The 16,757-nt window shown below is 42.5% G+C and overlaps 1 protein-coding gene across 1 annotated transcript; it reads left to right on the top strand.

The window, feature by feature from the left end:
* The first annotated feature begins 377 nt into the window (after positions 1–377).
* HSPA13 (heat shock protein family A (Hsp70) member 13) lies at positions 378–9,160 on the top strand. The gene is made up of 5 exons (XM_005489251.4): positions 378–516; positions 1,988–2,328; positions 3,982–4,195; positions 4,764–4,931; positions 5,829–9,160. Exons 1-5 carry the CDS (start codon positions 492–494, stop codon positions 6,482–6,484), a joined length of 1,404 nt encoding a protein of 467 aa, XP_005489308.2. The 5' UTR covers positions 378–491; the 3' UTR covers positions 6,485–9,160.
* Positions 9,161–16,757: the final 7,597 nt, after the last annotated feature.

Here is a 16,757-nt window from a genome sequence, read left to right as displayed (position 1 = left end):
AAGCTTCTGCCTTGCACACTGAACAGAATGAACAGTGTCTCCTTTCCGAACCTGGCTCTTGGCCGTGTGAAAGACACCACGGCCAGGCTCTCTCGAAACCCTGCCAGAGAGGGTTTCGATACTTTCTAGCTGAGAACCGAGGGGGATAAAAGAAGACAGCCGCGGTCTCTGACGCCTCATGGTGGCCGGAGGCCGCAGAGCACCATGGCGCCGGGGCCCGGGACTACCGATCCCAGCAGTCACCGCGACTCCCTGGCTCATGTCTGCGCATGCGTCCTTGAGAGGGCACTCCGCCTCCCCTGCTAACGGGTAACGCGCCTCCCCGCCCATTGGCTGGTACCCGCCGGAACCGGCCGAGCCGCGATTTGCACTGGGAGTTGTGGTTTTCTTGCCTACAGCATCAGTGAGGCTGGCGGGATACACGTACTACCGTTTCCAGCGTGCCCCGCGCGGCCCGGAAAGAGCCGTCAGCGCCGGAGCCACGGGCAGACATGGCGGGGCAGATGGCTGTGCTGGGTGAGGCGGTGGCGCGGCTGGGCTGCGGGCTTTGGGGGAGTTTTGTTTCTGCTGTCGCGTCTTTCTGCCACCGGTGTCGCCCCGGGCTGGCCCTCCAGGGTGGCACGGACTTCCCGTGCTCGGTGTCTTCCGCTGTGTCCGATTCTGGGTTCCTCTGTACAGGAGAGACATGGGACTCGTCGAGCGGGTCCAGCGGAGGGCAGCAAAGATGAGGAGGGGCTGGAGATTTTAGAAGCAAAGGCTGAGGGGCTGGGGCTGTTGGGCCTGAGGAAAGAGGCGACCTCATCAATGTATTGTTTCCATTCCCATGAATGTATTCTTGCAGGGAAAGGTCAGAGCAGGGAGCAGGCTCTGCTCGGTGGTGCCCAGCAATGGGACAGGGGGCAGTGGGCAGGAATTGATGCACAGGAAGTTTTACCTGAACATGAGGAAGAATTTCCTCACTGTGCAATGAAAGACCAAAAATTCGAACAGATCACCCAGAAGGGGTCTGGAGTCTCCCTCACTGGAGGTATTCCAGAAGTGTCTGGACACAGTCCTGTGCTGTGTGCTCTGGGATAGCCCTGCTTGGGCAGGGAGCTGGGACCATATCACCAACTGTGGTCCTTTCCAACCTGAGCCATTGCAGGATTCTCTGAAAGCCAGAGGGCTCAGTGGCACGTTGCTCAGAAATGCCTGGGAATATTTGCAGCCCATTGCAAGCCAGGGCTTTCCAACCAGTCTGGTTGAATCACTACGATGGCCTGCTGGGAAAAGAAGGGGTCACCCACTTTTTGAAATTTAATTTATTTGCATTTCTTGTTGAGATTTTTGTTGATACTTTTTTTTTTTTGTAATCATCTGAAGCATTACTTGATGCTAGAATTTTGGGTTTCGTGTGTTTGCTGATTATAAGTAAAATTAAAATCAATAACAAACTCTTCTGCACACAAACTGGTCTTCCCTTGGGTTTCAAGGTGCAGGAAAGATTCAGAGGTGTGGGAATATGCTTTTTTGGGAGCTGTGGCTGAAGCAGAATGAGGTTCTATGGGTTTCTTTCCCCTTATTTTTAGACTTTTGGTGAAGCTGGAGGTGTTAGGATTGTGAGTTTGTCGTTTCACTGTGGTTTTGGGTGGCCCCATTAACTCAGTGTCCTTTTGGGGTCATTCATAGGCAGCTCCTGCAGAAGCAATAATTACCCTGTGTTACTGCAGTAACGTGCAGAGAGAAACAGAATTATTACAGCCTGGTGATATTTTTGGCTTGGCTGTCTCTTGGCCTGTTTTTCCTTGATCAGTTTGATATTTAATGCCTTAAATTCTTGACTCCTAGCCACTCTGTGTTGAGAAGGAAATTAAAACCTAATTAGGCATCTAATGAGGCTCCGGGGTGTGAAATAAAGCAGCAGGAGGTGCAGTGTGTCACACAGAGAAACTTGTGTAGGTTTGGAGAGTGATGGCCTAACCCTGCTGTTCCCATCTCCATGTTTCAGGCTCTGCTGTGCTGGCCCTGCTCTTGGCCAGCTACCTGGCACAGCAGTACCTGCCCATGCCCACGCCCAGGGTGATTGGGATCGACCTGGGCACCACCTACTGCTCTGTGGGCGTGTTCCTGCCGGGGAGTGGGGCTGTGAAAGTCATCCTGGACGAGAGTGGCCACAGCAGCATCCCCAGCGTGGTCTCCTTCACAGACACGGGCGTGCACGTGGGGTACCAGGGCCTGGAGCTGGCTGATGCCAACCCCCAGAACACCATCTACGATGCCAAGAGGTTCATCGGGAAAGTCTTCACTCCAGAGGAGCTGCAGAGTGAAAGCAGCAGGTATCCCTTTAAGGTAGGCAGCCTGCTCCTGCAGTTCCCTCCAAGCAGGATGCAATCCAGGCTGGGCATGGAGATCCAGAGCAGCCCTGGGGGTGCTGTGGGTGAGAGGCTGCCATGGCCTGGCCATGGGGAGCCCAGAGCCCCCCGTGTGCTGGGCTCACCCAGAGCCCCGTGGGCAGCAGGGCAGGGAGGGGATTCTGCCCCCTCTGCTGAGAGCCCACCTGCAGGGCTGCATCCAGCTCTGGGCTCGCAGCACAGCAAGGACAGGCACCTGCTGGAGCCAGCCCGGAGGAGGCACCAAGGGCATCAGAGGGATGGAGCAGCTCTGCTGGGAGAAAGGCTGGGAGAATTGGGGTTGGAGAAGGCTTTGGGGTGAACTAACTGTGGCCTTCTGACACCTAAAGGAAGCTTGCAGAAAAGATGGAGAGATATTATTTACAAGGGCCTGGAGTGACAGGACAGGGGGAAACTGCTTCAAACTGATAAGAGTGTAGTTTTAGATTAGAGATTAGGAAAAACATTCTTTACTCTGACAGTGGTGAGGCCCTGGCACAGGTTTCCCAGAATTGCAGGCACCCCATCCTTGGAAGTGTTCAAGGCCAGGCTGGATGGGGTCTGAGCAACCTGGGATAGTGGAAGGTGTCTGTGCCACTGGCAGGGGGTTGGAAGGAGATGAACTGTAAGATCCCTGCAACCTGATTCTGTGACACTTGAAATGTGATTGATCATCCTGTCAGACCTTGAGCCATATGGCCCAGTCTGATGGGCCTGAAAACTGTAAGAGGTATCCAGAGAGCAGAAGGAAATGGTTGTGGATGTTGTGTATCTCTGTATGAGAGCTGATAATGATTTTCCAGAGGACCCTGTGTTTCCCTACTGAGAAATGTGCTTCTGGCTAACCTTCCAGGCCCATCTCTGAAAGGATGAATTTAAACTTGAAATGCTAACTGTGCTTTGCTGAAACTTTACTTCTCCCTAAAATTGTAAAATACAAACAAACAAAAATCAACAAACTTTTCCCCCCCAAAAACCAAAACCCTAAAAAGTTTTAAAGCCACATCTTCTCTGTCCCAGTGTGTTTTTTGCTTCAGTACTTTACTACTTACTTGACCAGCAGCAGAACTCGAAAGTTGCTTTAAAAAAAACTAACCTGCAATGTATGAGCATGGTGCAGAATTGGTTGAAGAAATAATTTAAAAATTGTGTACTGCAAGTGGTCTTTTCCACTTGCAGTGGAAGTGGGAAAGTGGAAGTATTTTTATTTTTTTAATATTGTTAGGAGAAGCTGTTTCAGTTCCAAGCTGTTTGTTTCCTTTCAGAAACCTGAAAGATAATCTAATGATTAAAAAAAAAATTCCTTCTGTCTTTGAATGAGGTGTTGGAAATTGACTCCACAGTTTCTAGGTGTTAACTTTTTTTAATGTGTTTTACTAGGGCATAATGGGTGTCATTTGTTTGGATATACTTTCACCCCTTAAGTGGCGTGTTTTTCATAATCTTCCTAATCTTCCTAATCAGGGAATAAAAGTGGCCCAGAAATGGCAAAAGCACATTTAAACTTTTCCTGAATAAAGAGACTACATGCAAATAAAACATCTGGTGGGAACAGGGTGGTGGAGCATAGGAAGATTTCTCACTTGGGGGTTGTGTTGCTTTATCCTTCTAGATTGTCAACAAGAATGGATTAGCTGAATTTTCTGTGACAACTAATGAAACCTTTCACATCACTCCAGAGCGCATTGGCTCTAAGCTGCTGCTGAAACTGAAGAAAATGGCAGAAGCCAACCTTGGCATGTCCATTTCCAAGGCAGTCATCTCCGTGCCTGCAGAGTTTGATGAAAGGCAGAGGAATTCTACCATTGAGGCAGCTAACCTTGCAGGTGATGTCTCTGTGTTCCAGAGTTTTTCTTGGAGAGCTTGAGGTCTGTTTCACTAACAGCAAGGTCTTTGTGGAGGATATAGAAACTGTGAATCAGTGACAGAGAAGCTTAGAATGGATTTATTGTGAGAAACAGCTCAGAACTTCTGAGTACCAACAGGTGTAGCTGGCTAATGCAGACATGGATGGCTGGAAATAAGTTTTACTTCAGGGAAAATAGTCTTTTATAATCTCCAAATAGGGAGGCTATATAGAGCACCCTTGGACCATCATTTAAACAGAAATCGAATGCATGAAATAAATGTCCTTAGCAAGGTTTCTCTGGAAGCAGTGTGCTTGGGCACATTATGGTTCGTGATTTTGCTCTGATGCTGAAGCAGCACTATTTTAGGATTTAGTAAGGAAAAAAATTCATTGGATATTACTGCTTGGGAAACTACTTCTTTAGATCTGACACTTGAGTGTGGCTAAAAAAGCCCCAACAAGTAATGGCAAATGTCATTGTGATGTAAGAGCTGCAGTTTGCTGAGGTGTACCTGAGTGTTGCTTGTTGTCTCTGCTCCTCACAGGGCTCAGCGTTCTGCGAGTAATCAACGAGCCCACAGCTGCTGCTATGGCTTATGGGCTGCACAAAGCTGATGTGTTTAATGTCCTGGTGGTGGATCTGGGTGGAGGAACTTTGGATGTGTCTCTGCTGAACAAGATGGGAGGGATGTTCATCACACGAGCCATGGCAGGTGAGAAAAATGCTTTTGTTTCTCAAGGAGTGGGAGGCAAGGTGCGCCTCAAGTCGCTGTTGGAGGGACTTTTAAAACATACCAGCCATGTCAGAGTGTTCTCCCAATGCACCCTCAGCTGATTTTCATGCAAAAGTAGGTTTGTGGCTGGTTTCAGCAATTAAGACCACAGAGTCATAGTTTTGGCTGTAAGTTGTGGTTTCATTTTCTCCATGTCTGTTAACTTTTGTGCCCATTAATAAAGTGCTGGTGCATGTTACACTTACTGTGACTGAACTTTTTGGGGGTTGGGACTGTTTCAAATCTTTCTGTCACCTTTGCCCAAACTGGGATTACTGGCAGATCACTGACCAGTGCTTTGGTGCCTCCTTGCCTGGGGTTTGGTGCCAGTTGAGCTGAGCAGGGTTTGGGAATGTGCAGGATGTTAACCCAGAAGTTTTGGGATTGGTGTATGAATGATTCATCCCTGGGCACAGAGCTCTGGCAGCAGTGTTTGGTCACTCTAGTGAAGAGACAGCCATGCTTCAGCTGGCCTGCATGCTCACAGTGCCAGCTGCCTGTGTTGCTTTCAGCAAGCAAGTTCTGATGTGAGCTGCTGCTGCTGCTCAGTCCAGTTAGAGTGGAACAGCAAGAAAGATTCAGCAGCTTCACTCTGATTTAATTAGACAGAGATCCACTAAGTGAGTTACTGTTTTTAGTCAAAACAAAACAGTGGAAATTATTATCCATCATGTGTGCAGTGGAGAAGCATATTTGTCTATTGTCTCTGTGAGCTCATGTACTTGTGGTCCTTCTGTGATTGTTCTGGCCCTTGAGCACCATCTCCCAGTAAAAGAGAAGCTGTTTTCTGGCGCTTTGAAGGTGCTCTGTCTGATACCTTCTATTCTTTTCTTTCAGGTAACAACAAACTGGGAGGACAGGATTTCAACCAGAGGTTGATGGTGTATTTGTATGATCAACTCCATCAAAGGTTTGGTTCTCTGCCCACACAGAAGGAGGAGATTCACCGCCTCAGGCAGGCCGTGGAAGCTGCTAAATTAAACCTGACTGTGCATGAGGCAGCTACACTGAGGGTGCTGCTGACTCTGCCAGCAAACCAGCTGACAAGAGACCTTGCAAAAAGCCAGGTAAAAACAAACAGTGCCTCACAAAACACAGAAGGCCTGACAAATCTTGGAGATGCTTCCAAAGTAGAGAGCAACTTTGTGGAAGTCGTGTTTGAAACAGAAATCTCTCGGAAGCTGTTTGAGATGTTGAATGAGGACCTTTTTGAGAAGATCCTTGTGCCCATTGAACAGGTGTTGCTGGAAGGGCACCTGCACAAAGCTGAAGTGGATGAAATTGTGTTAGTGGGAGGCTCCACACGGATTCCCAAAATACGTGAAGTCATTCGGGACTTCTTTGGGAAGGAACCCAACACCTCTGTGGATCCTGACCTGGCAGTTGTGACAGGTGTAGCCATCCAAGCAGGAATTCTTGCTGGGTCCTGGCCTCTCCAAGTCAGTGCTATAGAAATCCCCAACAAACATTTACGGAAGACGAATTTTAACTGAAAAGAAACTCTTCTCAATTGCATTCCAGCTCTCCAAAAGGATCCATACTTATCTGACTGGCAATGGAACCTGATCTTAGCTTCATTCTATTCAATTTTCACCTGTTCCCATTAGGTGTTACTGGACACCTACCTGTGCTAAAGCTTGATGTTACTTTAAAGGTACAAACGAGTTCTGAAGTGTGCTGTGTTTACTTGGAGAGGGGATATTGGATGAAAATGCCAATGACGACACACCCACATTTTCTTGCTAAATGTTTTTATTAGCAAATCCTGGAGTGGTGTGTATTTAAAGTGTTAAGGGAGCGTGACCAAAGGTTTGAGATGATGTGGTACTGAAGTATTCCTGGGTCCAGTGTATTTCCTTGGAAGGACTGTGAAGCAGCATTAATGCACAGAGCACTGGCAGTGTTCAGCTTACACTTATTTATTAGATTGGGCCATTTGAGCATTTAAGCACCTTTCCTAAAGGCATCTTGCAGCTTAAATGAGACTGAAGCATTCACTTGATTCTTCTGCTGTTCATAACAGCATAATGGTATGCTGAAGCTCTGTGGCAAATTGTCCCATGATTAGGAAACCTTATAGAAAACGTGGCTCTTGCCAGTGCAGTTTCTTGGTCTCCAAGGGCTTCATTCCTGACCTGGCTGTGATGGTTAAACACAGGTGCTGATGTTCTCCACAGAGAACGAGGGTATATTGCCAAATATTCATACCTGCCCCTGCCTTACTTTAAAACTGCAGTGATTTTATGTGAGGCCACACCTGCCTGTCTTCTCTTGAATTTGACCAACATGGATTTCATCATTCTGCTTTTACAAGTGTGTGACATCTTCTCTGTGAAGCACCCCAAGCCATACTGTCCTCGTGGAGAAAGTGTGGGACAGAAGGGATGGCCTGGATGAAATGTAATTCCTGTAGCCCTAGTAAATGAAAATTGACCCAACTACTTTGTGCTTTTTAGTTCTTATGTGGTTTAAGCTTTTTCATATCCCTACTCTAAATGGAACAGAGGTTGTAGCTGTCCTGTTGGGAAAGTGTTACACAAGTGTTACACAAGTGTTGTCTGTAACTCGAGGTTTGAGGTGGCACTTCTTAGGACTCTCTTTTAGTCAAATAGATCTCTATCCAGATACCTTGAAAATGTGTTGAGAGGAGAACCAAGTCACTGATCTGAAAAAAAAACTGAATTGGTGACAGTTCTCTTTGGAGGGATTAAGCAATAATCAAGCACCAGCTGAATTCTGTTATCTGCTTGGAACTTCCTACCAAAAAAACATGTCTTACAGCTAAGACTGGTTTCAACATCCATCACCCCAGTCTTCATCAAGTAAGCTCTAGTAGCAGGTAGTTTTAAGGATTTTCTTGTCTTCTCCAGAATAATTTTGTATTAACCTTGCTAAGATAAAGTGTGGGGCTTAGATTTATTGTTTTAACCTATGACTATATTAAAATAGGCTTATTACTCTCCTGGCAGCAGGCCTGATTTATGGCACTGCCATAAATCAGTTGTGCTGATTCAGCTGTTTGCATAGCTATTGTCTAAATGCATCTTTGAGGTAATCCAATTAAAAACCTCTTAAATTGAATCATAGTTGCACACAGCCATTCCATCAGCATTGTTTAACCTGACAGAGGATTCCCAAAGTACTGCTGACATCTGCTTAATTTTCCTGCATTGAAAACCAGGATTTTTTTTTTTAATTTGAGGATTCTTTCCTTCCTTTGTGCCTCTTTGAAAGTGACCCCAGCTAAGTGTGGAGCTTCCAGTAAGTAAAACTCCTGCAGTGAAAGAAGTGCCTCTTCAGTGACACCATGGATGAGTGCAGTACATTCCTCAGTTGCTGCTGTGTAAATGTGTGTGTTCAACATCTGTACCAGCTCTTTAGAGTCACTGTGGCCTTTCCTTCTGCCCTGCTGTAAGTTCATCCCAAAATCCACTGGAGGTACAGTAGGACTTTGGTCTTCATGTCTTTAATGCGCTGTGTAAAGCAAGCAGACCTGTATAAAACAGAACCACTTCACAGAGAAGTTAAACTATTAAAAGCTTTGCAGTTTTGGGACAAGTTAGGTAGGAGCTGTTAAAACTCTCAGAGCAAATAAATGAAGTATTTTTTTCTTTCACATTCTCCTTCACCCTGGGGGAGTTAAATCTCCTTCAGTGTTAATCTGGGAACTGGAAGGGAAGGGCAGGTTGTTTACTTGTACAAACTAAATCCACAAAAGGGCATTTATTCAGAGATCTATACAGGTTGGAGTTTTTAGTAGAGAAGTTACTATACACTGGATATCAATGCATTCTTATTTATTAAATTTTCTGAATTATTTATTTTGTATCTTTTAATACTGTATTTTGGCACAAAATTAAATTTTAAAGGCGGGTCCACTGCACTAAGTGGATATTTCCAGGTGTGCACATGGGCTGTTTACCAAAAGTCTCTCTGTAAAAAAGTTGATACTTGAAGGCTGAAATCTTTCTGTAATCCTTATGACTGCCTGTGGTGGTAGGTGTGTAACCAATTTCTCTACCTAAGGCTTGTTTGGCAAGTTAAAATTCTGAAAGCATCAAGAGGCCTCAACAATTGTGTGTTCCCTAATTGTTTCCCAGTGCAGATGATGAAATGCATTTTATAAATAATTTTAGATTTTTTAAAATAAAAGCAATTTCTACCCCTTGGATCTGTCTTCTTTCACTTTCTCAAGGAAATTCTGTCTTCCTCAAATTCCTTTGAAGTGTAGAAGATGAAGTTGTGTCAGCTGTGAGAGAGTTTGAACATCTGCTTTGTCTTGGGGAGCTGTAGAGTCTGCAGAGCCTCAACAATTACAGTGTTTCATAAATGTTTCAAAGCTGGCGAAAAGCAGAAGTTACAGTCAAGTATGAGGGGTACAGCTCGCTGAAAGAGAAGGAATCGCTTTGCTGACACTAGTCCAGCATTTTCTTTTCTCTCAGGCTTTGCCATTGTTCAGTCTGCAGCTCTCCCAGCTGCATTCTGAAAGTAACTGGAAGTGAAAGGTTATGTTGGCCTGGCAGTAAGCACAGAAAGCTCTCCCCAAAAATTCAATAAAGCAAAAATTACCATGCACTGATGCCTCTCCTCAGACTGTTTTCTCTAGACCTTGCAAAAGGGATTGGTTCCTAAGGTATTGATGGCTACCTCCCCTAGCCTACGTGCACATAACTTTCCCTTGGGCAAGAAATTAGGATTGTACTCGATACACCAGGTGTCAGCATTAAACTAATATAACAGGGCTGTACCCAGGAACTTTATTACTTTTTTTGGGTTTTTTTAAGCAGTTGATGGGGGGTCTTAAGAGAAGACTGATTACATGTCAGTATTAAATTTCAAGAGCTTCAGGAACTGCAAGAAAAATGGAAATAACTATTTATGTGGCCTACAGAAGCAGATACACTCAGCTGACACTTCAAGTAAGTGTACATAATCTGTCCTGCTTCTGTAATTATAGGGAGGTTTACATTAATAGTTACCAGCAAAGAGGCAGCTCCACCTGACTGCATTTTTTGGGATTCTTTCACAATGAGATTTTGTAGTGCTCAGATATGTAAGATGTGGTTTTCAGTTTTTCAGAAATCACAAACAGAAAACTGACTTAATGGGGCACATTTATTGCCTCAAGACCTACCTAAGTAAAAATGGGGGGATGTATTAAAATTAACCCCAAGTGACATCTGTCTCTGTGTCCACACAACAAGCAGTTTTGTTTTTTCCTGAATGTGTAATCATAATAAGAATTAGTAACTAAATGAGCATAATGTCAGAGCAACTTAGATTAAGTTAAGACCAGCATGTCAACAGCAGGATTTATTTTTCAATCAGTCTTTACTAATGCAAAAGTTTTAGCCATGAAAATCCATCTCTGCTTCATTCTGTTGTCCCAGTGCCAATATGATAAAACAAGTGATTTGTATAAAATCTGAATTTTAAGAAAATGGAGTAATACATACAGATTGTAGCTGTAGTAAACAGCAATGCTGCAAGGAGCTCTTAAGTCAGTTGTTTTATATGAAATATAAAATACTGCACCTATATATATGGAATGCCAGAAATCCTTTGAGTTTCCTTCAGAATTCACTTACTAGTTTTCTTTATCTTCTTATCCCAGTCTCTGCAACCATTTCAGAAAAGGCACTTTTTCACTGTAACAAAGTATCTGTGGTGTATCATATTCTAGAATCCTTCCTCCATCCAGAACAAGCACTCTACAATTCAAGATGAGAAAGATTACAGAAGAAAAATTAGCTCTACAGCCACATTTTCCAGTCCCAGTACAGATATCTCTGGATTATGGGAATGTATTTCAAGAAGTAATTTATTTTTCAAATGGCTTATCAAAACTTACCTCTGTGAATGCATGACTGTGTGTAACCTGTGGGCTGTAGTTAACGCTGTGCAGTTGTGAAACTCTCTTTTGATGGTGGGCTGCACAAAGTTATCTCTGTTTCCATGTCAACAGAAGCTGTCACCTCATCTAGAACCAGATTTTTGTCTTCCGTAGCAAAGCATGGGCCAGACAGACCAGCTGTCTATGCCCAACACTGTTAAAAATACATTTGAGAAGGGCAAGTCAGGCACACGGAGGAAAGGGAGCACAAGTGAGATTAGCTGAGATTACCATGGAGCATGTCTGTACTTCTTTCCTAACCTTTATGTTTCTGAAAAGACTACTGAAATATGTTCATCCTGCTTTGGAATTTTATTTCTTCTTGCTCAGCATATCAATAGTAAGGTTGGACTCTTCAACACCCATGGCTGAACTTTGAATCTTAAGAGGCTTCAGTTTTATATTCACATTGTAGTGGGCACTGGAAATGAGCCAGATTGAATGCTGAACCACTTTTCAATAATGTTCAGTGTAATAGTTTGGATACTTGTATATGTTAGCTGTAGTATGCACCTTCCAGAAATGTCCTCCTGAAAATGATCTATCTGAAAAATTCCGGTTGATACCCAGTACACTTTTGAAGACCTGTCCCTTTGCTGCTGAAAGCTTCAATATTTGTCTCCTCAGTTTTGAGTTCTTTCATTTCAAGTGTCACTCTCCTTGCATAACTGTGGGTTGATGTTTCAAAGTTAAAACTGAGGTTTTTTGCTTAAGCAAATAGAACAAAATAATAAGCTCTCTGGACTTGGGTGGGTTTCGAATTTGTTGGGGTTTTTTTGGTTGATTGTTTTTTGTTGTTTTTTTTTTCTTGTTTTATTTTTTAAATTTAAATAAATGAGCACTTTTCTACCCAAATCTAATGAGGCACTGCATGAGTTGCAACACCACGCCCCCCTTCTTTACACTTGAGCTGAAAATAGTCTTGGCTTCCCATACAACACAGGCCATCAGAATTTATACCACTGTGACCAGTTGGTCACCTCAAAAACACTTGCACTACCAGAATAGTTCTGCTAAGAATGACAGGAGATGTGTCATTTCTATCCTGATACCTTCTGAAGTAAATTTTCTGGAAGGATCACATAGTTCTGGAAAATAACAGCATTAGCACTTGCTTGATAATGTACCTGAGATTTTCACCACCTTCTGGAATCTCATGGAGGAGCTTCTTTGGCAGTGACTGGACAAAATCCTTTAAGTCACATAATTCCAGCACCTCCCACAGTTTAAGATCAGAGTGTTTTCCTAGTGGATCCAGATTTGAAATCTCAGAAAACAAGATTGGGTCCCAAACAGCAGCAGAATGTGAATGCACAATTCCTACATGATCCTAAAATGGGCTGTCATAAATCCTTACATTAATAGAAGGAACTGAGACAAATAATCTTGGGAATGGATCTTTGCAAGGGGAATTTTAACAGTTTGAAGCTGGTGAATGGAGGACAAAAATTGTGTGCAGTATCTGTGAGCTCAGTTCTTCATTAAGGTGAATCATAAAGGGCAAGAGATTTCTTGTGCATTCTCTGTGCTCTGGTTTTGTGGCTGACTAAAGGCATGCCACAGCACATGAATTATTATTAAGGTTTTTGATGCACTCGAGACTATATTCATGAGCAGTGTTTAGAAAAATTAAAAGGCTATGACTCTAAGTTAAATATCCTTAATTTCTTATAGGAAACATGACATATTCAGCAACAAGAATACCTGCAGAGATTTATAAACAGAACTAATGCTCTTAGAGATGGTGAACAGACACCTTGACCAAGTGCAGTCACAGTGGCTGTGACCCAACTGGCATAAGAGGCCAACAACAGTCACTAGTGAGTTACATGTGAACAGGACAGTGACAATTTTGGGGGAGCTCAGTGACCAAACAGGACAGTTGAAGGGGTAGCAGACCTTTTTCCTGTTCATTTAAACTTCATGTTACTTGTACTTTAATGTGATCCTTAAAAGCTGTGTGTATGGGGTGTATTTGGCTGATCTGAAGAAATTACAAGCACACTGTCAGCTTTGGTATTTGCCATGCCCTTGTTTCTGTCCCAGATTTTTACTTTCTTCCTGTCTCCTGACCTATGGAGTTCAACACTCCAGACTGCACCTACTCCTCACAAGCTTCAGTCTCCCTTTTTGTCACCTTTCAGTTCTATTCTGAGCCCAGCCTGAAAGTTCACTGCACTGTTGGGTTCCTCTCAGTTCAGTTGTCTGGATGTGGAACCAATATATTCCATCCACAGTAAATCAGACTCACAACTGCAGTTGAGAAAATACTGTGTCATTACATACTAAAATTTCAGTAAAAACCTTTTGTAAGGTACTGAACTTAGTAAAGAGATGTAAGAAACTAAAAACTGCAACTGCAAAGGAAGACATTTTTATGAAAACAGATGTCCAACATTTTTCTATCAGTGATACTTATGTCACCAGCAGCATCTTCCTCTCTATTGCTATTGTGTATGTTCCACTGATCAGAGGAAGAGCTGCAACAAGAAATACTTTATAAATCATCTTAATTTATATTTATTTATATAAATACTTATAAATCATCAAAAAATACATCCATTTATTGCTAAGCAAAAAAGAATACTATAAAATCAGGCAAATTTTTCCTGCTTAACATACTTTGTTTCCCACAGTGAAGCAGCCCATGAACTGAACCCCTTGGATGTGGCACATTCACTGGGTTTCTTTTGTATAGAAGGAACCCAGAAGATGGGCTCCAGGCACATATTCCAGCCAGCTGCTAAATTGGAATTCAAGTTTAACCCATGTTTCTATAGCAAAGCAGGGTGGCACAGCCTTCAGCACTTAGGGCTGCTCTAGCATCACAGTTAAGCAGTGGCTCGGGGTTTTTTAATACCTACTTTTTAATATCTACTTTTTGTGTTTCAGCAGCCTTTTCTGTTGCAGACTCCTGCCCAGTTGACCTCTTCCTTTGAAGAACTCACTACACTGGAAAAAAAACCAGAAAACTATTTTCAACAATATACCACGAGTAAATACATACAGCACAAGAAGCCGAAAGTGAAAACATTGGGGTTTTTTGGTTTTGGTTTTGGTTTTTTTTTTTTTTTTCAGTTTATACTTATGATTCTGTAGCAAAATTTAGAATGCTCTAAATTTCCCAGCAATTCTTTCACTCATTTCCAGGAATAGAAGAAGGAATATATTGAGAAACTGCTATGAAAATTAAAAATACTAAGCAAATACAGTGTACAAATTTTGTAACCTTCCACTGGGTATGTCTCCTCACTTGTAGGCTCTGAACTGAAGACTTGAACAAGCTCAGAAAAATTGCCTCTCCTTGAAATGAGTTCTTGGTAGGTTCCTATTTGACTTATTTTTCCCTCTTTCATCACTATTTTTAGATCAGTGTGAGGTACAAGGGTGAGGTTATGGGTCACCAATATACAAATCTGAAACACAATGTTTTCTCTATTCATTTAATATAAACATATACTAAAAGCAGCCATTCCATTACGGTAGCTGGAATGTTATAATGGAATTCTCCTGTGATTTTGCTCATGTATTTGTCTACCTTATTATTATCATTGTTATTATTCTCATTGTTGTTGTTATTTATTGCCTACTTTGCTATCCCAGTCTTTTAATTGCTAATTGTAATGTCAAATTATAAGTTTATAACTACTTGCTATTGCTTGTACTTATCTGTTGCTTAATGTTTAATGTTTTTTCACCTGTTTCCTGCTCAGGAATGAGTTAGCATATGTTAAAGAAAAGAATTAGATACTCCAGCTTTTAATACACTACATGAAGTTTGATGGTCTCAATATTAAAATCTGCTTGCAAGTCTACCATCACTGGAATTCTTGTTTCTGCCAGACACTTATAAGCCATGGAGGAGGTAAATTAATAACAGGAAGAAGGGAGAGATGGAAAGACAATTGTGAAGTCAGTAATTCTGACCCAATAGTAGGTGTATAATGTTAATACATGTGTTTTGCAGGCAGCAGTGGGAATAATCTGTACTGACTCATACCGCTGAGATTTTGACAAATCTTACCTTCCCACATGAATGGTTTTTAAATGGGAGAATTTATTCCTCCAGATTCCACTTTCATTTAGGGACTTCTTTGTTCAGCAAGAACACTTTCATTCTGTAACCTGGACTGGCTGTACCCTGTACTGCTTTTTGTTTAACCTCTTTATTCAGAATGATTGTCATCAGCCTGTTAGGTAAGAGATTAGCTTTTGTAGAATGACTGTACAAAGCAGTCTGTACAATTTGAAAGGAAGCCATTGCAGTTACCTTGATTTTTAGGAGATCTGAAGGGTTTGCTTCAATTAGCTTCTCAGAAAGTTGCTTTCCAACATGTACATCTGCAGCAGGAGAAGGTCATCCAGGAGATGCAAGTCAGCCTTGCTGTGCACAGCTCTAGCTAGGCTCACTCTCTGCAATGATCACATGTGTGTTTTATGGCACTTAATTCAGTGTTTTATGGCACTTAATTCAGTTTTTCTCTCCTGGGTTTCCCCTACTGACAGGAGGAAAGGGTTGATGTTGGCAAGCCTTGCATGGCCCAGGAACAAGGCCCTGGGAAGAACTGTGTGTGGCACAGGGTATTTCCTTCTCCTCTGAGTGACACTGAAAGTGAACAGTGAATAACTACTGGGAAACCACATAATTATGTAAAAATTGGGCTAAGAAACGGCACTCCCCAAATGTTGCCCTCATCAGCATGGTAAAGCATTGTAATGGTTACTGACAAAATACATATGAAATATTGGATGTTGTTCACCTCTCAATAAAGATTGCTGGAGTATGATTGCTTTCTTTAAAGATGGAGTTACACCTGCATTATAGCCCACAGCTGTCCTGGTTTCTACAAACAGGTTTCAATCATGTCCACATATTCAGCATTCCAAGTATATTTTTAAAGTGTAATTTTACAAAGGAGTGCATTTTCACAAATCATCCTGATGACAACAGTGTGAAAAATAATCATTAAAGAATTTATTTCCCAAAGCATAAATGGTGTGCATTGCCTCAGAGCCCATATTTTCTAAAGGAGGATTAGTCACCAACTTGTCAAGTCTATTTAGGAAGGGATTATCAATTTAGAGGAATTGCCAGCATCAGTGTAGAAGACAGTAAGTCTTACATTTCTTCCAACAAGTCAGAGATGTTTTTGTTTGCAATCTTTAGATAACTTATTTTCATAGTTAAACACAGGGCATTGCAAAAGCCTGGTGGGATTTTCTCTTGCCTGGAGCAGGCTCTTAAGCTCTGTGGTTAGAGAAGAATTTTTCTGTAGAAGAGGCTTGAGACGGAAGAGAAATGAGTATTGTTCTGAGAATGGGATTTCCCAACACCACGGAATCCCTGTGGGCAGAGAGGAGATTAGAAGGGGAAATGTCATTTGCATATGACCACAGATCAGCATATCAAGGCTTGTGTAAGAATTCCATCTTCATCTTGAGAAACCACGCTGTAATGTTTTTGAATGCTATTTTACCCAAAACTTCTGAGGATAAATTCAATTGTAATAGTGCCATTCCTTTATTGATAAACCACAGCAATCTTGTACTGTAGTAAAATCAAATTTTTATATCTTTTTCAGCTTGAATACTTAGCCAGCAGTGTGTGGGATCCCCCTAAAATTATCAGGGTGGTGACTCTGGTAGTCCTGAGCACTTTGGGGGTCAAAGTCCTGAAGAGGCAGTGCCAGCATCCTCCTCTGGTTTGCATAAGGCACTTTTGAAGCAGATAACTCTGAATTTCAGTGTGGGAAGGAGTGAATCCTTGTAGGAAAAGCACAAGGCATAATGAGTGGAAATAGCAACAGTGCAGCAAAGCAGGATAGGAAATAGCTGAACTCTGGAGTTTGTGAGAGTGTACCTGAAACTCAGTC

This window comes from Zonotrichia albicollis, chromosome 2 (assembly GCF_047830755.1).
Source record: "Zonotrichia albicollis isolate bZonAlb1 chromosome 2, bZonAlb1.hap1, whole genome shotgun sequence".
Taxonomy (NCBI): domain Eukaryota; kingdom Metazoa; phylum Chordata; class Aves; order Passeriformes; family Passerellidae; genus Zonotrichia; species Zonotrichia albicollis.
Note: the sequence above shows the minus strand (reverse complement) of the source record. Positions and strands in the feature narration are given on the sequence as shown.

Bases quoted from the DNA above. Each gene is read 5' to 3' on its own strand.
- HSPA13 (XM_005489251.4), top strand. From the start codon at position 492: ATGGCGGGGCAGATGGCTGTGCTGG. The intron at 517-1,987 runs GTGAGGCGGTGG...TCCATGTTTCAG, and splicing joins GGGGCAGATGGCTGTGCTGG to GCTCTGCTGTGCTGGCCCTG. The intron at 4,932-5,828 runs GTGAGAAAAATG...CTTTTCTTTCAG, and splicing joins CATCACACGAGCCATGGCAG to GTAACAACAAACTGGGAGGA.